Below are 23,541 nucleotides of genomic sequence, written 5' to 3'. Positions count from 1 at the left end.
ATCTCGCATTTAACTATAATATGGACTCTTTTATAAGCAGTGTATCTCACAGTTAACTGGATCATTCTCACGTCTCGTCTGGCTGATTTTTTATAAGCACTACATCTCACATTTAACTATAATATGGTCTCTTTTATAAGCACTATATCTTACAGTTAACTGGATCACTCTTACATCTTGTCTGGGTGAACTGATAGGCGTAGAGGCCCAGCCACGGCCCACTCTACAAGCTGCAAGCCAACTCACATGCAGCAAGCCAGCCTCCTCCTCAATTTTATTAGTCCCACCTTGCTTAGACATATGCAAGCGAGGGAGCCAATGGTCTATATAAAAAGATCTTTTATAATGGTTGGCAAAGTACATTTTTGTTTATTTTTATTAGCTAATAATAACTAATTGAGAAACATTATTTATTAAATAATAATTTATCTTATTGAGGGTATTTATTACGTAACAGAGGTTATGCCCTTCACGTAACCCTCTCCCCTAGCCCCTCTGCGTCATCGTTAAGCCCCGAAGCTCGCCCAATGGTTGTGAAAGACCAGTCTTCATCATCTTTGATTTGATCCCCTAAGACGGCTGCTGTAACCAGGAAAGCCGCCAACGTGCTCGTCTCCGTGGGCGCCAAGGCCGCCGTCCTCGCGCTGGCCATTGCGTGGCGGCCCGTGCTATGGGCGGCCATGCTGGCCGATGTCGGCACGTGCCTCCTCGCCGTGCTGCACAGCATGCTGCTGCTGCGGGAGCCGGACACGGGCAGCCCGAGGCGTGACACACGACGACGAGGTCGCTGGCGATGAGGTCCCAGCTCGCCGGAGCATCGGATGGCGCCATGGCCGAGAGCGCTCAGCAGGGACCAGGCGGTGGGACTAAAGTAGGCTACCATAGTGCCATTACTGTTAGAAGCCAAGCGAGCTGTTTGAGCAGGAGCACGCAACAGTGGTGATCAACATACCGGCACCGTCCGCTGACACTGAGCATCCTCGGGCTACGGTGAAAGGCGACGCAACCAGATGTTGCAGCGCCACCGGCGAAGCATGTGCCGTTCCCACCAGGGTGACTACCGTGGACTGCGCGCCATGAGGATGCTGTGGCGGCAAAGGCAAAGGAGACAGCCGCGTGAGCGCAAGGACGAGCTGCTACAGCAATGGAGGTGGAGCAGTCCGTGATTCTCCTAAGATGCTAAAATTACCAACTTACCTATAACCTGAAAAAATAATAAAATAAAAAATAAATCTAGCGCCGCATATTTTGGTACTAGCCCCACCTAATTTTGTAACTATCCCTACTTATTTAGTACATCTAGATACTTTTACATTGGTACCTTCTATTTTTGCATTGTTCGATCTCGTCCGACGGATGACTCATGTTTTTTTTCAACCATTGTAAAATTTCTCTTTTTTTTCAAAGCAAGCTTTGTTACCAGATTTCCATATGGCCCAGCAAACTGCTGCCACTCCCCAAACATGGTACTTCTTGCCAAAAGACAACTAGTTATCACACCATCGCCAACATTGTTCCAATTCCGGGAGATAGTGTTTGCCCCAAAGCATTTGGCCACCACAGCGTTTTCGGCCATCATTCATCAAGGCCTCGTTTAGATTGCGAAAAAATTTCAACCCGATAAATAGTACCACTTTCGTCTTATTTGACAAATATTGTCCAATCGTGGACCAACTAGGCTCAAAAGATTCATCTCGTGATTTCCAACTAAACTGTGTAATTAGTTATTCTTTTTACCTACATTTAATACTCCATGCAAGCGGCTAAAAATTGATGTGATGGAGAGAGAGTGAAAAAACTTGGAATTTGGGATGCATCTAAACAAGGCCCAAGCATGCGAGCTGGTTTGCATCTAAATTACTACCGACACATCACAGAGGAAGCAGAGTTGTTTTTCTTTTTCAGTGTAACTTCATAGCTCTGCGTGACACACACACGTTAATCAAGCAATTGAAAAATGAAAAGGTCACCTTTTCTCTTGTCGTCAACTGGGAAAGTTGTCTGCCTGCTCTCTCTCTCTCTGGTTATTTTAAATTGTCTTGGCCCGCGGGCTTGTCAGCTTGCTCCAATCTCAAGAACATGGAACAGTAGTCTATATATTTTTCTTTTCATTTGGAGCCACCATTGCAAGGGGCGTGAACTGAAGATCCAGCTGCTGCGCGGCTTCCTCGACCAGTCTGGCTTTGTCCTGCTACAGCTACAGGGCTCAGACCAAGAACAGGCGGTGAATCTAGGTGAGCCCACCATTACCTTGCTTTCAATTTCAACACAAAAATCAGCCCCGCTTACTACTAGTCTTTTTAATGCAAGCTGCTGCGTGCAGGAGCCACCAATCGATATTGCAAGCATGGAGCTGGCGGTGAGGGCGATGGGGAGCCTGCTCCCCAAGCTGTGCGAGCTGCTCAAGGAGGAGTACGGCCTGCAGAAGGGCGTGAAGAAGAAGGTCCAGAATCTCTCACGGGAGCTCGAGGCTGCGCACGCCGTCCTCCGCGAGATCAGCGACATGCCACCGGACCAGCTCAACGCGCTGGTCAGGCTCTGGGCGCGTGATGTCAGGGAGGCGTCCTACGACATGGAGGACATCATCGACGCATTTCTGGTGCACGTCGATGCCCCTGAGCCTGCTACTGAGACACACAAGCTCCGCCGCCTCAGGAAAAAGGTGAGCAGCCTGTTCAAGAAGAGCAAGGCTCGCCGCAACATCTCTAGCCAGATCCAAGAAATCTACAAGAAGCTTGCGGAGTTGGCAGCAAGGCGTGACCGGTACAAACTTGACAGCATTGTTGCCAGCCCTGGAGCTGCAAACACCATCGACCCTCGCATCGTGAATCTATACAAAAGGGCGACGGAGCTTGTTGGCATTGAGGGACCAAGGAACGAGCTCATAAATATGCTGTCCCGAGGGGATGGCGACGTGGATCTGTCTAGTACTACAAAGATGAAGATCCTCTCTATCGTTGGATTTGGAGGGCTAGGCAAGACCACTCTTGCCAAAGCTGTCTATGACCACCTCAAACCGCGCTTCGAGTGCCGGGCTTTTGTTCCAGTGGGTCAGAATCCTGACATCAAGAAAGTCTTTGGAGACATTCTCATAGCCCTTGATGAGCAAACTTACACTCGTCCCAAATTAATGGGTTTGGATGAAAATCAGCTCATGGGCAAACTCAACGAATTCGTCAAGGAAAAGAGGTACGAGCTAATATGATCACCGATTCATTAATCATTGCTACTCATCACTGGCTCACTGCTGACAATAATTATAACCGCTTTTAGATTATGTAACTGCACAATTATTGGTTCTTTATATCTTATTTATTTTAATAAAGGAAAATGATGAAAGGAACATAACCGAAATGGTGATATACGAATAAAAAAAACTATAAATGATGTCTCGTATATTTATTTACTATTTCTTGAACTGTCTTGTGAATATGTAGGTGTTTGATTGTTATTGATGATATATGGGACAAGAAGACCTGGAAATTAGTCAGATGTGCTCTTCAAGAAAGTAATTGTGGAAGTAGACTTGTGATCACTACACGCATTTCTGAAGTTGCCGCATATGCTGATGAAGCTTACAAAACACAGCCACTTTCTCATGATAACTCTGAAAAATTATTGTACGCAAGAATAGATGACGGTGAAGGGAAGTATTTTGACAGTCTTCCGGCTGAGACATGTGAAAGAATTTTGAAGAAATGTGGCGGCGTGCCACTTGCTATCATTACAATAGCCAGTTTGTTGGCCAGTAAACCAGGAGAGGACTGGTCTAAGGTCTACAACTCAATTGGTTTTGGGCATAAAGGCAATGATGACGTAGATAATACCAGAAGGATATTGTCTTTTAGCTACTATGATCTGCCTTCACATCTAAAGGCTTGCTTGTTGTATCTAAGCGTATTTCCGGAAGATTGTATCATAGAGAAAAATAGATTGATATGGATGTGGATCGCTGAAGGTTTCATCTCTGAGGAACAAGCAGCAGCAGCAGCAGGGGTAGGATTATTTGAGCTTGGGGAGAGGTACTTTAATGAATTGATAAATAGAAACATGATCCAGGCACAGGAGAAACTATGTGTAGGGTACGTTGATGCATGCTCAGTTCATGATATGGTTCTTGATTTGATACATCAATTATCGAGTGAAGAAAATTTTGTCACTGTATTGAATGGTGGTGAGCGACAGAAACTTCAGGGGAGCATTTCTCGCAGGTTAGCCCTACAGTGTGTTGAAGAGCACAACGTTGGCCAGCTGGCTAACATCGCTGTGGAGAAAGTGAGATCCATTTTTGCCGGTGAGTGTGATTTTTGTGCATTATGCCCACGCCTCCCATCTTTACGTGTAGTAGAAATGGTAGGATGTTCTGTTTTCAACAATGACTACTGCATCAAAGATGTGTCGTGGAATCATCTTGGGAGTTTACTTCACTTGAGGTACCTCAGACTAGACAGTAGCAATATCGATGAGCTGCCTAGGGAGGTAAGATATCTGAGGTTTCTGCAAACACTGGATTTATGGGGCTCCGAGATAGAGGAGCTGCCGGAGGAGGTGGGACTTCTGACGCAACTTGTTTGCCTACGAGCTGGTACTTGGGGAATAATAGTGCCAGCAGGTTTGATCGGTAAGCTCACGTCACTGCAAGAGCTACATATAACGTGTGGAGGTGAGGTGAAGATGCTATAATAATGCAGTTTTTGGAGGAGCTGGGCCTGCTGAAGGAACTGAGGGTGCTCGTGACTACGATTACTGAAGGAACTGAGGGTGCTTTGCTGGAGTCCCTGGGCCATCTGCACAATATCCAGGAACTTGATATTTCGGGTTATTGTAAAAGTAAGGACTGGGTGAGCAGCGATGCAGGATTGGTGTCCTGTCGGCATCTCCGTATGCTGCGTTTGGACTGCTTCGAGTTCTTTACACTGCCGGCGTGGATTAACTCGTCACTTGCTCCAAACGTCTCCTATCTGGAAGTGCAAGTGGTAGTTGTGAAAGACCAGGACATGGAGACCCTTGCCAAGCTGCCAGAGCTCAGTTGCCTCAAACTGGATTCCGATTACACCGAATCAGTAGTTAGCATAAAGATTCGTAACCCTGTCTACTTTCGCAAGTTGAGATTCTTAAAGATACTCGGTCCATCTATCTGGTTTGATCTGTGCGGCAGCGAGTGCAACAGCAGCAGGGTACCATCTAATAATACTATCATGCCAAGTCTTGAATCGCTTGAGTTTGATGTCCATGTGCAGTCCCTAAAAGACGAGAACCTGCATCTTGGTTTTGACAAGCTGCTTGGCTTCCAGAACCTCGGAAGAAGTTCGCTCCAGAGAGTCAAAGCCAAAGTGAACTGTGGAGATGCCAGCATTTGGGATGTGCAGGAAGCGCAGGCTGCGTTGGAGCACGCGGCCGCAGTCCATCCAAAACATCCCTCCCTTCAAACCAACTGGGTAGGGGGCGAATATATGCTCTCACGCTACCAAGAGGTACGATGAACTGATCATGCATGCACATTTGAACTTGCTTTCAAAATTCAAATGCTACTGGCTCTGATTTACTATTACTTCCTATCTATCCTGTCTTTCTATCTTTATAATGGTCACAATAAAATCTTTATCTCATACATACAGTACCTACGGGGTTCAAGTGGTACAGGACTAAATCTAGCTAGCTCCTCTCCTTTGAATTATTATTAGTCCTAGCTCAATCGGGTTCTCCTACACAGTATTCCGGGCAACATAGATTATCTAAATAAATAGTTACTCCGTATTAAGTAAGGGTGGGTGGGCCGTGATAGTTAACGTAAAAATATCTCGATTGCCTTGTTCTCGCTTGCATGCATGTAGGGCCTGTTTGCTTTTGGCTCAGATTCTGAACACCAGCGGCTGAATCTGCTGCCTAGCTCAGATTCTGATCCAAACACGCAGGATTGCAGTGGCCATGCGTGCATGTCACCAAGTTGGCCGTGTTGTCTCACAAATGCCATAGTCTGCCAACTGGTTGGCCGTGTTTGCGTGGCTCAAGGCAGATTCATTCATAACATTATGAATTGTGGTGTCTAACTACTGAAGGAGCGTAATTAGAAATGCAAGGAAAAGTACTCAGTTTTTTTTCGAATACGCAAAAGATTTGCGTATCATTGTAATTAATGAGAAGAGTTTAACCGTACAAATGACATGCTTCTGATGAGCGCGCTAGGTGGTCTTACAGCTATGACTGGACCTTTCTACCCGACTGTTACAAACCTCGATATTACATAAATGGTAAACAACCGAACTAAGAGCACCACAGCGACCTACGGAGCTGGATGTCTCCGCTGCTGGTTGTGTGACCCAACTCCGCCATCCGAGAAGAACGTTCTTCTACCAGTCCTGTTGTTGGTCACTGGGAACAGCTCGTCCAGAGCCTTCACTTGGCTCAGCGTCAAGTTCCCTACGAATATGTCGTTGTATGTTCCCTTGGACACAGATGAAACTGTAGCTGCCGACGGCAGGATGCCCATCATCTGCATGAGGAGTACCTCACCCCGCTTGGAGGTCGGTATGTGCGCCAGCGACTGAGCGGCAATCCGTCTGCTCCTGATTGGCAGGGGCCTTTTGGTTGCCGCCTTCTGCCTTGGTGGAGTGGAGATTAAGGGTGACCTTCGCTTGAGCTGCACCTCCTCGATAAACCGTGCGAGATGCCGAGCGGCCTCGCACGGCGTGGGCGTCGCATCGCTGGGGTCAGGCGTGGCTTGGCTATCCGGCTGGCCGTCCTTCGTCGACGTAGAAGGGTCGGGTCTGGCTTGGCCGTACGAATGGCCGTCCAGTGTCGACGTAGAAGTACCCGCCATGTGCTTGGCCGACTCTAACCCAGGTGTGCAGACCTCACTGTCGTCCCCTGGCGCCACAGCACCCACGACAACGGGCTGCTCCATCTGTGGAGGCATGCCCTGCATAGACAATGACGGAGGCAGGTCCGTCGTGCACTGGGGACCCATCGCCGGAGAACTGGTGTTCACCACCGAAGCTTGAACCTCCTGAGAGACAGTTGCCGCAGCATGCAGACACCCAGGCGCTAGTGTGATCGCTGGTCGGTTCTCGATGAGCGAGGCGGCAAGCTCGTCCAGCATCGGGTCGACCGAGATGAGCCAAATGGGGGGCCCTGCACCCTCGCACAGCGCCTCCGCCAGCGGATCTGGCTCGAGGAAGCCATGTGCGGCAGTCGAAGCAGTGGCATAGTCGGCATGCGCGCCCATGCTGATGTCCGTCACCGGGACACCCCTGCGCCGACGTCATTTTCGGCATCGACGGTTGCCATCGGCACACCCCATGATCCCCTACACGGTCCCATCCAAGGTCGGTGGACCGCCGAGGGGTGCGTGCTGGGAGACAGGTGTGTTGTCGACATGAGCTGAGCGGCGAGGCAGGCCACCACCCTTCGGCACCGACTTGGATCGCTTGCAGTCCCTCGTGAGGTGGCGGAATCCATGGCAGCACAGGCTACGGTGTGGCAATCGGCAGGTCACTACTCGGTGCGAGTAGGAGAGGTAGTTGAAACATCTGTCGCGTAGCTATGCTGGGATCTTCCAGAGCCAATCCGTGCAGACCTGGGCCACGGCGAGGCTCAACTGAGGCAGCCGTAGGTCCCGCTTCCTATCGGGGTAGGATCTCCTGCCACCCGCGGCGTTGGGGGCAGAGACCCATCTGTGGGCGCCGAGGCATTAGCGGGCAAGGACCCGACCATCCACTGGCTGAGCAGGCAAGCCGTGCACTAGCTGGGGACGCGACCGGCTGCGCTTCCTCCGCCATCGCACAGGTCCCTATCTAGCGTCTGCTCCGTCGTGCCCTAGAACCACGACTGAAAGAGTCTAGGCGCGCGCGGGGGAAGCTGCGGCCAGCTTCGTAGGGCGACGAGCGGCCTCCAGGTAGGTTGTGGGGCGGTCGTCGTCGGACTCATCGCCATCGTCGTCAGCCCATCGACAGCGCTTCGTGCGCCCTCCCGAAGACGGGTAGAACGGAGCCGCGGCCGATGAGAGCATGGAGCCTAGCGTTGGCGGCGGCGGGCACGTAGAGGGAATCTGCGGAGGTGCTCCAAAGCCAGATCCCATGGGTCGGGCTCAATGGAGCTGCAGATGGAGGTGGTGGCCGTGGCGCAGAGGCCAGGTGGCTGCGGTGGGAGGGCGCGGCGTCGTTGGCGTTGGAGGGGCATCCCAGCGCCGGCCACGGTGGCCACGGTGGTGGGGCCTGCGTCGGCGGCGGCTGGGGCGGACAGGGCGCTCCAGCGCCGGCTCCCACGTTGGCGGGGTCCGCCGGTCCAAGGAGGCTCCCATCGGAGGCGCCCGCCATCACCGGGGAGGCGGCCCGCGTTGGCGATGACAGGGCGCAGGCGCGGCAAGGTTGGGGTTGGCCGTGCAGTGGGATGCCGGTGGAGGGGCCCGACGCGGGCGACATCGGCGGGCGTGCCGCGTGCTCACGCGCCCGCGCACAGGAGAGGAGAGGAGGGGTGCGGATGCAGGGAGGTGGGGGAAGCCGTCCCCTACGGCGGCAGCGCAGCCTCGGCATCCATGCCCGTGACTAGCAGCAAATACGGCTGGTGGGGCCAGGTTCACCGGAAGGGGAGGAGGGGACCACTGGCGGTGGTGGCGGCGGGTTGGGGGCGGTGCGGGCCTGCGTCGCTGGCTAGACTTGTGGGGCTCGAGGAGGGAGTAGGGGAGGGGGGACAGGCGGGGGAGGGGGCCGTCAGCGCCGGGATGGCCGCTGGCGCCGACGCCGGCGGCGGGGGGGGGGGGGGGGTGGCGGCCGCCAGGGGTTGCCAACCCTAGGGGAGCCAACTCATCCTCGAAAAGGGAATATTGTCTTTGTGTTTTTTAAAGAAGCTTGTATCTTTGTTTTGGTTGGAATGTGTATGTTATGTTTCTATGATGATGACAGGGAATTCATGAGTGGCCAGTCGAGTGTGCACGTGCTTTTTTTTCTTTTTCCTCGCAGTTCAATATATTTGTATTTATTTGCTAACCGTATCGAACAAATGGTAGGCATGTATGGAAATGAGCGATGACCCTGAGTTAGTAACCGAGGCCTGGAAGTTGGCGGACGACATCGTTGGCTCAGGACATATTCAAATACTGCGTATGCCAGATCCGACCGCATCTTCAAGCAAAGTATGTTCAAGCAACATTTGCATGTACATCTTCCATTTAAATTAATGAAAGGAATATCACACATCAGTATCTGTTCGTGTGCTTATGATTTTCATGACATAGCACACACCGAACAATTCGGTAGAATTTAAGACTGTTATGTTCATATTCAGAACAGTATATAATTCTGATAAGCATTGTGTTTTATTTGTTTTCTTCGTAGGTTATGCGCTTGTTGTACACAGATAATGGGGTAGGCACTTTTGGCTCTCAGCTCCAATGCTGTTCATAAGCTGTGGAAATGGGAGCACAGGGACAAGAATCCACGTGGCAAGGTTAGATAGGACCACTAGCTTAAGATTTCAACACTGTAGTTCTGTTTGGTTGTTTTCTAAAAACCATCCATCATTACTTTTCCTTAGTCGTCCAAATCTGTTCCACCTGTACTATGGCAACCGGAAAATGGCATTCCAATGACAAACGACACCATTGATGGCAATGACCCTAAAGAAGCAACAGCCTGCACTGCACTATCCACAAATGACAGATATCTAATTTCTGCTTCTGGTGGCAAAGTCTCATTGTTCAACATGATGACATTCAAGGTATGTCTTCTTCAGTTGTCTATAACAATAAGTAGTTAATTCCATGATTGATCTCTTACAAATCATGCATGACAACTTCCCTAAAATAATTTTTATTTCGTAGTTGCACCATGGCCTTTCTTTGGCTTCACTGATCTTGTGCAATCTCTCATATATAGGTCAAGGCTACTTTCATGGCACCTCCACCTGCTGCAACTTTCCTTGCATTCTACCCGCCAGACAATGACATCATAGCTATTGGAAGGGAGGACTCTTCAGTTCAAATCTACAATGTCTGTAAAGACGAAGTGAGTATTGAACATGAATATGTCATCCCCTGTTTGCATGAATCTCATAGGATTGGCAAAACTTATTATATATAGTTCTCACTGGAAATGCATTAGTGTACCCATTGTAAAATAATATGCTCTCGTTTCAGACTATATATCCCCTCATATTTTACTTATGTATTAGGATATCATAAGATTATAGATGTTGTTTTATATATGTTCTTTTTGACATAACAAATTATGTACCTTTTGCGCACTTTGAGCAGATACTACCACAAGGTACACATATTACATAGCAACTTTGTGGTAGCTCCCGTCAACAATATGAAGAGTAGTAAGTACCTCGTGGTATATGACCCAAAAAACCTTCATAAACCATACATATGTTGTTAGCTCGACATTTAAAAATTTGAGAATTTTTAATGATAATGGATTCTTCCTATGTGAAATATTATGCTTAGTGTACTAATTACCGTTTAGTTTATATTTAACATCAACGTGCCAAAATATCAACTTATCTTAATCGAATTGCATAGGTTACAACTGTGCTCACGGGTCATCAAAAAAGATAACTGGACTAGCATTTTCGCAATCAATGGAGGTGCTTGTATCTTCAGGTGCTGATGCTCAGGTGTGAATTCTAATATATATCAAAATTAGGACTAGCGGTTTTCTTTTGCTTATAAATTTAAGGGATGCTGAATTAAATACAGTCAAATGTTATGTGTCGGTGTTTTGTGAACCGACCAGTAAATTTAGTGCCGCGCAGCTCTAGGAATCGATGGAAGCACTCAAGACATGGGGAGATTATACTGGTTTAGGCCGGAGCCCTACGTCTAGTCTCAGAGGGGGTTCGAGTTCGTGTTTCTCGGTTCAAGTGCTCAGTTGGCTTACAATGGGGGTGCACGTAAGTGTAGGTTTAGAAGGGAGAGGACGAGAGAGAGAGAGAGAGAGAGAGAGAGAGAGAGAGAGAGAGAGAGAGAGAGAGAGAGAGAGAGAGAGAGCCAGAGAGAGTGTTTCCTTTTTTCTGTCCGCTAGAATGAAGGCCTGGTTCCCCTTATATGCTTTTGGGTGCCGAGTGACAATTGAAAGAAAAGGGTTCCCCCGACCCGAGTGGTCGAGTGCCCAAGGGGAGGGCGGCGGTTGGCGAGCCCAGTCCGTGGGCCCCTCTACGTCTTGTCCCAGCTTATGTTGCATGCTCGGATGTCGTCACGGGTTCCTGTTCTCCACGTCGAGGTATGGTGCGCCATAGCGGCACAGTGCGGGTCGTGGCTGTCCTCTTGTAGTCCTGTGGGATGTTGGCGCATAGTGCGAGTCGTGGCCTTCGTCCTTGTGCCTACTTCCCCCGGGGGGCGTCGTGCGCTAGTTTGAGTCTATGGTTGTCGTCCTCTGCTGACCGACCACCCTCCTGATCATGAAGGGGGCGGTGAGGCGTCGTCCCCGACCACACTAGGTGGTCGGGGGTCAACTTGTTTGGCCGGTTCCGAGGAGCCAAGTCCCTGGACGTGAGACCCATGCTCTGTGGCGAGCGTGGCCGTACACCTGCCCGTCGAGTCATGTCTGAGCGGTCCCGTGCCATATCCTGACATCGCCTGGTCACGGAGTGGCCTTTTGAATTGGTGGGGGGAGCGGTCCGAGGGGTGATGCCTCACTCCAAGACCCTATGGTCCGAAGGGTGGTCGATGCATCCTAAGGCCCCCGCGGTCCATTGGGTGGTCGTCGTCCTTTTGGTCTGAGTGGGTGTGCGGTGCGTGCACGTCTCGTTGTGGCAGGCGCATTGAATGCGCCAACCTCCCCCGGTCTTATCCATTGACGGTCAGCCGAGGCCCGGGGTGGTCGAGGTCGTGCCTCGTATCCCAACCCGACTGCGTGGTCGGGGGGAGCGAGTCGTCGAGGCGCTACGCGGATGATGGGCCGTGGCCTACTGGGCCACCCGAAGTGCGCTTTCCTCCGGCGTAAGCCGCGTTGTGGGGTAACCGGGGTATGCTCCCCCGGCATTATGTTAGTCGCATTCATACCATCCATTAGTCCATTTTCTAAAATATATAAAGATCTATAAATACACTCCACTTTCTAAAAGGTATAATATTTAAAAAATACAGTATTGTTTCTTTCTGAATCATTCTTTTCTTGTTTTTTTGCAATGAAATGAAATTTGCAGCTATGTGTTTGGAGCATTGATGGTTGGGAGAAGAAGAAATCAAGATACATCAAAAATCCATCTAATGGTTCCGGTGCTTTAGTTGGTGATACAATGGTGCAGTTTCTCTATGATGGACCGCATCTTTTAGTAGTTCATGAGAGTCAGTTGGCGATCTATGATTGGCAATTGGAATGCTTGTGCTCAGGTAAGTCATTCACAACATTTTCATAACAATATATTTGCATCTCTTAGTAATCATATGTTGTCTTGTCTATTGAGTTGGAGTAGTACTAACATATTACATGATTTACATCATGCTTGTCGAATGCTCCTAATCGTATCGATGCATTGTAATAAGCACATTACACATTGATATTTGACCTTCCATAACTTGATAATGCAGTGGTACCCAAGAGATGCAACTCCCTGCTCCAATTCAGTGCGGTCTACTCACTTGGTTGTTTGTAGGTCTATGCTGGCTTTCGTGATGGTGCAATTGGAATATCAAGCAGAATCTCTTATGCTACAGTGCGGGATAGCACCCCTCTGCCTACGTACCATCTTCAATATCCAGGTATGTGGAGGTTTCAAGCAAGTTTCTGTTTTTTTTCTATTGAGTGGTACTTTCAATTCTGGTACAAACCTCTTGTTTTCGTTGCCTCTCTGGTTTCCAGCTGTGGTGAAACTGTCTATCCCCGGTACTCGCAACACATCCTTGGAAGCCTAACCAGATTGCAGTGGGCATGAGCGATGGTGCAGTTATGTGCTAGAGCCGTGGATACAGACGACGGACAAGTGGGGAGCGACACCTCTGCAGACAATGTCCACCTAGTAATGTCAGCAGCAGCGGTTGGTTGACGCCAAACCCGAGTGTCTGATCAGCCGATAGGTGACATGGCAATGCTTGCTTGGCCTACGATGATAGATTGAGTTAAATATTTTGCTTGGCCTCTAGACACATATTCAGTCAAATGGAACTGATTTTTTATGCACCCATCCAGTTATGTGTACACCATCCATCGTCAGATCTCCCTGAGATCTATATATCTGAGACTAGTGTTTTCAAGTCGTTGAGGACTTCCTTATTTGTAATAAATATGCACGTTGCTAGTGGGTGAGACATTTCCCTCCCCATCTCTCTTCTTCTTTATTCAAAAAACATAATTGGATAGTGAGCAATGTATTTTCTTATCTTATTGTATTATATACAAAGACCTTGGGGACAAAGCTGAGTATCAGCCAACCCAATTCTCCAGTCAACTTGGCTTAGGTTGAATTGCAATTGCAATACTCTCGTTTGGTGAATCATGTGAGATTTCGACATGCATTGTAAAAACTCGTTTCAAGTGGAGAAAATTGTCCTTGGATAATATAGTATATAGAACACATATATGTGAGTTAGTTTGCATATCGTGACTTACTAAAATAATTAAGAGAAAAGCATTCAGGTAAAGAAAAAATACAGAGGGAAATGAGAATGGCAAAATATTTTTTGTTATTTAGTCCTCTAAACGCACTATCATCATTCCTGAGTAGTTATCAATTTTCATAATTTGTAACGATGATCTTGTTTATCTTTAAATAATTAGATGGTATATCTTCAAGCTAACATCAAATTCATTAGATTCAACCTAAACCTATTGATGCTTAGGACCTCCATGACCACCGCTAACCAAAAGACCCTAAGCCCATTGAAGCTTAGGACCACAAAAAAACCCATGAGTTTCGACTAGATTTATACCTCATGTTGGAGACAAATGAGTGCCCTTCTAAACATTTGGAGTTTGTCCAGAAAAAAATCATAAGAAAAGGTCAGTCTCAGAGAATGCTGACTGTCACTGTTACAAATGGGGAAGTTACTTATATACGACAGTTGGTGTTCCTTGTTTTCGGTCAAAAGAAATGGGGAAAAGGCCATTTCAAGGGCTTCACCATTCACACAGCCTTTCCTTCCTCGATGCAAATAATATCAGTAATGAATATACAACAATGTATCAGTTTACACAAAGTCCCCACGGCGAAAATCAGACCCACTGATATCTGCAAACAACAGTTCCAATTCCTCGTACAAAATGGGGAAAAGAAAAGAAAGGCAAAGTGGGCAAGCCATACATCCGCCAAAAAAAGCACACCCAAGCAGCCCCACTGCAAAAAGGACTATTATCAAACTGGTTATCAACCCTGACAAACCCAAAGTGTGGAGGTGATATCAACCAGGACCACGGCCTCAACATCTAGACCGCCCTAAGCCACTCCCATGTGTCTTCTATCACTGCCTTGCTTGGGACTAGCATTTACTGGAGCGCATAGGTAAAAAACAACTTAGACCACAACTAAGCTCCAAGCAATCAGATTACCAGGCAAAAGGCCAGAGCCATTGCTGATCATACTATCTGGAAGGTTTCTTGCGGCTAAGGATCTCTTGCTCTTTGAGGCGGTGCTGGAACCATGCCAAGCGTGCTTGGTGGCTGACCAAACCTGCAGCCTTGCGTGACAGCAAAAAGCTCAGTTGGGTCACATAGTTGTCAATCAGGCTACCTGGTTGATCAACTTCTGCCAAAAGGTTCATCTCGTGAGAAAAATAAAGCATGTGTTTAAGCAGCATGACAAAATGAACAGCGCTGTGAAATAGCGGTATTATCAACCAGTGACCTTAAAACAAAAGAACAAACAAGGAAGTCAAAAGCAAATAGACAGCTTAATGTTAATTCACAAAATATATGGTCCCCTCTTTATGATAACTGGACATGTATGTGCATATATGTGTACTAGCTAATCACATTTCTTCCTATGAACACACAAATATCATTATAATAAGGCGTATTATATAACTAAAAGAATCTATCAAGGTACAATAAGTTAAATCTTCAAAATCCAAAAGGAAGTGCCATTGTTTCAGACATAAATATTTCCTTTCAGTAAATGATAAAAAATGTAGGTTACGTCAAAGGGAACTTTAACAGCATTTCAAAAATCTACAATGATGCTATTTTACAAAGCATCAAGCGGCATTTCGGCCTAATATCCGAAAACATGGATTTCTCATCCAAACAAATAATGGTTCAAGGCTAACAATAGACTATGTATAGATGAAGAATAGATACTTTGAAGTAGAGACATGCTTCAACACTCGCACGGTCGCACCAGAGATCATGAATACGAGCAATAAGCACACATATGCACAAGTTCACCCACACACAACCAGGAAGAAGGAAAAAAGACAATGTGATAGTGTGGTATTCAATACATCAGAATTATGAAGGTAGAAACGTATGCCATTTTTAAATATTTAAGCAGGTCACGTAACCAAAAAAAGAAAATCCAAAAACTAACCTTCTGTCAGATAGAAGATCAAAGAGTTTCCCACCATATATTTCAAAATAGCTAAGCCACAACTCAAAATTCTGATTCCGATAGACAGGTTGGTGCAATAGACGAACCATGTCTTGTGCAGCTCTCAGAGGCAGAGGCTGCATTGTGTATGTCTTGCCACTGCCTGTTCACGAATTCGACAGATGGTAGGTCAACAGAAACTATAAGAAACCACAATGCAATTATGCATAAAAATATAGTCCCTCCGTTCCAAATTATAAGACGCTTTGACTTTTTTGGTACATTCATTTTGCTGCAAAATAGATGTACCAAAAAAGTCAAAGCGTCTTATAATTTAGAACGGATGGAGTATATTGATAACCCTGTAATAACATAATGTATTATCTAACCTGTTTGGCCATAAGCAAAGCATGTTGCTTTTGTTCTCTGAAATATAATTGGAATTATGGGCTCAACTATTTCACGGTAAACCTGTCCAGAAAATTCCATAAGGTTAACTGTAAAATTAAATGATAATTATTTTGATCTTACACTCTCCTCCTTGTTCGAGAGAAAAAACAGATAAGAAAGAGCAACACCTCATCATTGGAAACATGTTCGTCGAGGACAGCATCGAAACAAAATTCATGCTTCTCCACATAGGCTGTCAGATCCATCTTTTAGTGGAAAGAATATGTTAGTAGACATCGTAAAAGTAGGAAAAACAGGTCCAAAGAAGTACTCGTGAAATCTTAAGATTATGAATTCAAGTTTATCCTACAGCATTTCAGAATTATTTTAGAGCTATTTTGGAAAACATATATATATATATAGCTGATAAGTGAAGGAAAACAAGCAGAATTTCAGTTAGTTTTGATGCTTTTTTCTCGATAAACGTTCTAAAGGATTCTTTTAAGCACCACAGGTTCACTGCATAGGTTCATTAATAAGCTCAGGAATGTATAGCAGCAATGTTAAACCCAACATGATAGTCAACAGGAGACATTAAGTTACCACGAAATTAGAACATATTAAACCAAAATGGTCGCAAACTCTTCCTGCCCATTCCAAGGAACAGGCACGCCCCAACACAAATATATACACACAACACTGGAAAGCTACCTGTCTACAGTACCCATATGGTAGCTATCTAGCATGGTAGGCATGGAATAGTATCAGTATTCAAGGTTTTGATACATAGTTATATGACTAGCAGCAAGAAAGTAACACGGTAAGCACACGAGTACATTGTTCATGGCCATGAAGTACCACCATAAAAGAGTTAAAGGAGTATCTCTACCTATGTTGACCATCTAATGCATCAAATAGACATTTAAGTGTAAAATGGTTGATTTCCATAACCATGAAAAGAATCTAAAGAAATGGTTGTAGCTTTATATAAGCACAACAAAACTTCCTGAAGATGAGTCATAGATACCTTCAGCTTAGGCTCATAGACTGTCAAACATGATGAATCCTGCACAGTTATGATGTCTTCTTCCTTACGAGATAGCTCCTTTCTGTTCAAAGGTCTTTTCCTTACCTGAAAATGTGAGGAACTAAGTCAGGTATGTCAAGTATTAACCAGATTCAAGCATATCACTGACTTGAACAAGATTAACATACCACTACTTTAATCTTTGCTACATTATTTTCTCTAGCAGCGCTCTCTTTTTCACTGGTCACCACACCATAATTATCTACTGGGGCTTGTTGACTCCCTGATATCACATCCTCATCATCATTATCGATATCCTTTGGCATAAAAGGTGATGGCCCAAATGGTTCCGATGCTACATCCTACCAATATGTAGCACCCGGTTTTAAGAACAAAACCAGATACACACCATATGTGAGCCCAGGAAGTCAAATTTCACATATAGCTACAAATAAGGGTAATATCAATAGACAATGCTTAAATACATAGGCGAAGACTCCAAATCCACAGGGACAACTGACTGGTTGATCACAAACCTAATTCCTCCAAACTCTAGCAATCTAGTACCCATCCGGCATTTTTATCCAAATATGTGAAAAATAAAGCAAGCATAAGTACATGTCGTACTCAACAAATATAACATGAGGTTCATAAGGCTCAAAAGGCTGACACTGGTTTAACTGCGATTAGATTTTAATGAGTAATCTTTTAGCATAGGAGTAGCAACAAGTTTATCACAAGCCCATATAAACACATGATCAGGTAAACATGAATAATGAATAGCATAAACAATTAACCATTAGTGAGCATCTTCATCATCCATATCATTAGTGTTCATCATCTATTCCGTAAGGGTTCCAAGGCCGCTCGTGACCGTGAGCACGGCTGATATACCAGTTTTACACTCTGCAGAGGTTGTACACTTTCACTGTGAGTCGTGATTTACCCTTTCACCCGAGGTCGCGAGCCTCTTAACCCACTACCAAGGAAGGTCGACAGGGTTCACTACGAAGCCTTTCAAAGGTTCGTCTAACAAGTTAGGGCCGCTAAGGTTTCCCCATCAGTAAGCATAAACCCCACTCCAAGGAGTGACTAACAAAATACAAAGAAACCAAAGTGCACCCTGGCAGACCGAGATCATACAAACCGGAGCCCCTCTTGCGCCATAAAGGTAACCACTAACAAGCTAGAAAAGGTCCTCATACTGAGCTAAAGTCACAGTCATATAGCCCTCACAGCTGTACTATAAGTCCCGGATGATCACTTATAGATAAGTCCTTAGGAAGAGGAATCTAGAGCACCATAAAATAGACCAATGCTCTAGCCCCCTTGTTCCATGTTGCTAAAAAGCATCTTTTAATGTTTATTGCATTTACCATTAGTCAAGTTATAAGATCATGGTTGTTGTTGAGCACTAGCAAAGCTACCCAATGCAATAACCCAAAGGTGTCAAGGTACAAGTACAAAGTACTAGGAAATCCTTAGAGGCAGTCAATGTAGACACATGCAATATGAATTAAATGATTAAAGGTGTATAGGACAACAAGGAAGATCCCAGGCTATACTTGCCTTAAAACACCGGTCCTTCGGTAAGCTTTAATCTTCAGCGTTCTTCTTCTTCTTGATCACCACGTATATCTCACCGACTGGACGAAATCATAAAGCACCACACAAGCATCCATACAGTCATACATGAAGCAAACAATAGATCTAAATTAGAACAATATACCAATCATAGAAAAATAAGTAAAAGATTTACTCATAAGAGAAAAGATAAAACTATAAGCTTCATGTGTTTTAACTATATAAAAGCATATATAAATTGAATTAAGTCAAATTTAGATTTGAATTATAAAACTAAAGTAAAACAAATCATATTTTATTTATAAAATCCAGTTGCATAATTATTATTCAAATTAGAGTTAAAACAATGAAATTCTAGAAATAGTGGCATGATAAACATTGTTACTAACGCGTAGATCTCGTTGTAATGAATCTAGCACAACTTGAACGGGTCAATTTGGAGCTAAAACGTAGAAGATATGAATTAAACAAGATTTTCTTTATTAAAATAATAGATTAAATCTAACCTCGAATTTTAAAAGTTGAAAACATATCTAATAGTAGTATGAACATGTAGATTATGGAATTACAAACCTAACGCAAGTTGAACGGATCAAATCGGAGTTAAACAGAGAAGTTATGGCCTAAAGAAGATAGTGGCAAAACTGTAATTAACTGAAAACGTATTTTTGAAGTCAACCAATTAAAATACGCTTTTAAAAGAATAAGAGGTATTCTATCCAATACGTAATGGACCGCGGGTTAAGTCTGAAGTATTTATAAGGGGCTTTTTGTAAATCTAACAGCGAAGGGGTAACTTTGCTTTTGGGCCGTCGGATTAGATCTATACGGCCGAGATGGAAGCGGGTGGTGAGAGAGAGAACCTGGCTGCCGGAATAGTAAAGTCGGCGCGGTGGCGCGCCATGGCCGGCGACGGAACACGTTAGCGAAGCTCGGAACACGACCTACGGTGCACGATTTTCGACAGGAAAAACACGGGGTGGAAGAGGAGGTTTAGGCGAACTTACTACGGCGGATCTCGGCGGCGCGGAGCAAGTGGAGGCGACGGCGGACGGCGGCGCGTGCTAGGTCCGTGGCTGTTCGGCGTCTCGGCGAGAGCAGCAGAGACCCTAGAGCTTGGATTGGGGAGGCACGGGTACGGGCATCCGGTTTATATGGGGCGGAGGCGGCTTGGACAGCAAGGCAATGGGGCAGCGTGGGCGTCACGGAGTCGGACACGGCGGTGATGGAAGAGTCCGAGGTGAGGACGAGAGGTAGCAGACGGCTTAGACAGGGGGACCCACCTGTCGGCGCAAGAGAGAGGGAGAGGACGCGCGGTGCAGCGCGACGGTGCTGGGCTGTAGCTTGGGCCACGGGGATGGCTTGCTGGGCCGCGGAGGAAGCAAGCGCGAGTGGGCCGGTGGGAGGAGACGGGCCACGGCGCTGGAAAGCAAGGCCATGCAGAAAAAAACGGAGGAGGAGCAGTGGGCCTGCGCGCCAACCTCGGCCCACACGGGTGAGAGGAAGAGGGAGACAGGGAGAGGGCCAGGTGCTGGGCTCAGGAAAAAGAGGAGCAGTGGGCCTGCGCACCAACCTCGGCCCACGCGGGTGAGAGGAAGAGGGAGACAGGGAGAGGGCCGGGTGCTGGGCTCTTTTTCCTGAGCCCAGCACCCGGCCCTCTCCCTGTCTCCCTCTTCCTCTCACCCGCGTGGGCCGAGGTTGGTGCGCAGGCCCACTGCTCCTCCTCCTCCGTTTTTTTTTCGCGTGGCCTTGCTTTCCAGCGCCGTGGCCCGTCTCCTCCCGCCGGCCCACTCGCGCCTCCTTCCTCCACGGCCCAGCAAGCCATCCCCACGGCCCAAGCTACAGCCCAACATGTACTTACGTTTGCTTTATTTTTCACATATTTGGATAAAAATCCCGGATGGGTACCAGATTACTAGAGTTTTGAGGAATTAGGCTTGTGATCAACCAGTTAGTTGTCCCTGTGGATTTGGAGTCTTCGCCTGAAGATCGGAGTTGTCTTTCCGCTGTCTATACTATGAGGTTATAATCTTTATACTAATACACTATGTATTTAAGCATTGTCTATTGATATTACCCTTATTTGTAGCTATATGTGAGATTTAACTTTCTGGACTCACATATGGTGTGCATCTGGTTTTGTTGTTAAAACCGGGTGCTACACAGCAGAAAAATAATAAGCTTAAAGTAGACTGAATGAAGCCACTTCAGGAATCAATATGAAATACTGTTTTCGCACATAGATCATGCAATCGCGAATGTTTACAAGGCATACCTCGGACAGAAGCTCAGTATCATCCATAGCATGAAGGTCTAGAAGTCCAGCACCAAGTTCCCCTCTAAGTTCGGGTGAATAAAACCCCTCAACTGGGTTCGCACCACCAAAGCTCTGAGCCGTTGGCGTGTAAGGCTCAGACATTGATGTGGGTGCAGACTCTCCGTTAAAATTTAGACCTCTTAGAAGCGTATAAAGCCTCTGCTTTTCCTCAGTCGTCTCTGGCCCATAGCCCTATGAAACAATAATAGTAATGATCATCATCATTTATGCAATTGCACATGGTATGAGAGTATATTCATATGTAAACATCCTATCACTAGGAAAACCATAATACTTTTATGTAGTGGTAAGCAATACTTGAAGGAAACAGTGTTAGAAGAAAACTGAAGAATTTATTTAGTTACATCACACAAACAAACAAGGGTCTAAATAAGGCACCTCAGATATATGCATATGTGTTGAAAGTTAGTTTCTAGTTTTAACTTGGTGCTCCCAGTCAACACAACTACACAAGAATCATACTAGATTCAAGTTAGTAGGGTTTCGTGGATGCCTCAACTTCCAAGAAAACCAAAATGATATTCGATGTGACGATGCATGGTTGGTGGTCACAATATGTCCATGATCATTTCTTGCTGCAGTCGGTACAAGTTGCCTTTTATCTGAACTATGCTATTTCTAATATAACAAACAATAAACACATGAATTAAATCGTCTGTTATTGATTTTGTCAGACTATTTTCCCCATAGGAGTATGGTATTCAAAGGCATTCCAAAAGAAATGGTAATCAACAATCAAAATACCACCTAAAGCCCTAAAGGAAAGCATAAAGAACAAAAATTAAGTCCTCGATTCCATTCTAACGATTCTCTTTCCAAACTCCATATAAAAATACAGAAAAGTTTACACGATGGATAAAGATGTTTATATTTACAGATGGCTATCAGTTAGACAATGTGGGCTTGCCCGTGAATTAATGGGCAGGGCATTTCATACAGCTCATCACAATCCTAGATTAATAAGGCGTGAAAAAGCCTAGAAAAAGATTGTAGATTCTAATCATGCTGACGTAGCCCGAACAGCCTGATAACAAACCAGTTATTCATGAAGCCAGGCTGAACCCGATCGATTCCATGCAAAGCAACAACCCCTAAAGCGAGTCGCGGGATTCCAACGCCTCATATCAACAGCAACCCGATCCGGAACACGCGGCACCGGAACGCGCCGAAGACGGCCACCATCACGATCCGCATTCCAACATATAGAGCACGCATTCATCTCCCGGGAGAAGCGAGAGGAACCTCACCTGCATCAGCAGGCTCGACAGCATGCTCCCGGCGCCAGCGCCGCCAAGCCCAGGCATCCCACCGCGGTAGTCGGCGCCGCCAGCGCCGGCGGCGGAGGAGGCCACGGCGAGGTGCTGCAGCCCAGCGGACTGCAGCCAGCGCGCCATGACGGCGTCGCCCGAGTCGCCGCCCATCGCGGCCTTCCAAATCAGCAAATACCGAATTGCAGGGACTGCATCAATAATCAATAATCAATTACCAATCAATCAATCAATTATATTATTACTATGATCAATAATGTGCCAGTGCAGGTGTAGGGATGAAAATGGTACGGATATTTATCTCACCGAATAAATGTGAACACTTAATTGAATAGTTATTCGGATATCCGGGGCATTTATCTAACCAAATAAATGTGAACACTTAATTGGATAGATATCCAGATATTTTTCTGAATACAGATATTAAAACAGATACTTTATACGGATATCGAAAATGTAATATCGTCGGTAATTTCAAGGTAAAAATCGGATATATCGAACTGAGCCAGCAGTCCAGCCACCTTCCAGTATAGTATATAGTAGATGTACATTTTTCATCCTCAAGCCACACGTCACGTGAACAAGGCCATCAGAGCTTTGCTCCGCTATTTTATAGCGTACCTGGACATCAGAGCTTTGCTCCGCTAGCAAGGTGGGACAAATTCTTCTTGCTTTGCATAGTGTAGACTACGGCAACAACTTGCTGCTAGTTTTTTTTTTTCATGCGGTCCAATAACGGTTTAGCTCGGCCCAAGTCCGTTGACGAGCGCGAGTCTGGCACTGGAAGTCGACGTTGACGTGTGCCTAGATGGTTCCCTCAAAAAAAAAAAAAACGTACTCCAAGATGGTCCGCATTTCTTTCCTCTTCCGTGTTTTAGAAATTTTGTATTCAAGATAAATAATGAAAATTAATATAAAAATATTTTATAACGCTTAATCTTATCTCTTATTTGTTGCTTTACTCGGGCTTAATCTAGATGGATTATGGACTCATAGAGTGGTGTAATGGTTTGCGCACCTATGATATATATTGCTTTTAGTCATCCGAATAGATATCTGTATCCGATATTCTCCGAATTCGATTCATACCGTATTCGATACTCATTATTCATATCCGTAACCTACTCATTATTCGTATCCATACCTGACAATCCGTATTCGTATATGTATCCGATAGCTATCCATGTCCGAATCCGAATCCAAACATATATAAATATGAAATATGAAAACAAATATGATATCCGTTCGTATCCAATCTGTTTTCATCCATATGCAGGTGGATGGGCAAGCGTATGTAGGTTATATAACATATGCTTTTATAGACCTTTTTATAAGCAATACATCTCGCATTTAACTATAATATGGACTCTTTTATAAGCACTATATCTCACAGTTAACTAGATCACTCTCACGTCTTGTCCGGGTGATTTTTTATAAGCACTACATCTCGCATTTAACTATAATATGGGCTCTTT

At 45.8% G+C, this 23,541-nt stretch overlaps 1 protein-coding gene and 1 pseudogene across 1 annotated transcript in view; one reads left to right on the top strand and one right to left on the bottom strand.

Annotated features, from left to right (window-relative positions):
• LOC136515046 (kinesin-like protein KIN-13A) overlaps window positions 1–22,219 on the bottom strand; it is a 37,719-nt gene extending 15,500 nt beyond the window's left edge. Inside the window, exons 1-6 of the mRNA XM_066508740.1 lie at window positions 22,046–22,219; window positions 20,736–20,969; window positions 17,065–17,238; window positions 16,877–16,981; window positions 16,038–16,115; window positions 15,849–15,930 (exon numbers count right to left, since the gene is read on the bottom strand). Of these exons, the coding sequence (XP_066364837.1) occupies window positions 15,849–15,930; window positions 16,038–16,115; window positions 16,877–16,981; window positions 17,065–17,238; window positions 20,736–20,969; window positions 22,046–22,219 (847 nt within the window). The remainder of the gene's footprint in view (window positions 1–15,848; window positions 15,931–16,037; window positions 16,116–16,876; window positions 16,982–17,064; window positions 17,239–20,735; window positions 20,970–22,045) is intronic.
• Window positions 2,128–5,483, top strand: LOC136518202 (disease resistance protein Pik-2-like; annotated as a pseudogene).
• Window positions 22,220–23,541: the final 1,322 nt, after the last annotated feature.

This window comes from Miscanthus floridulus, chromosome 17, assembly GCF_019320115.1.
Source record: "Miscanthus floridulus cultivar M001 chromosome 17, ASM1932011v1, whole genome shotgun sequence".
NCBI lineage: Eukaryota > Viridiplantae > Streptophyta > Magnoliopsida > Poales > Poaceae > Miscanthus > Miscanthus floridulus.
Note: the sequence above shows the minus strand (reverse complement) of the source record. Positions and strands in the feature narration are given on the sequence as shown.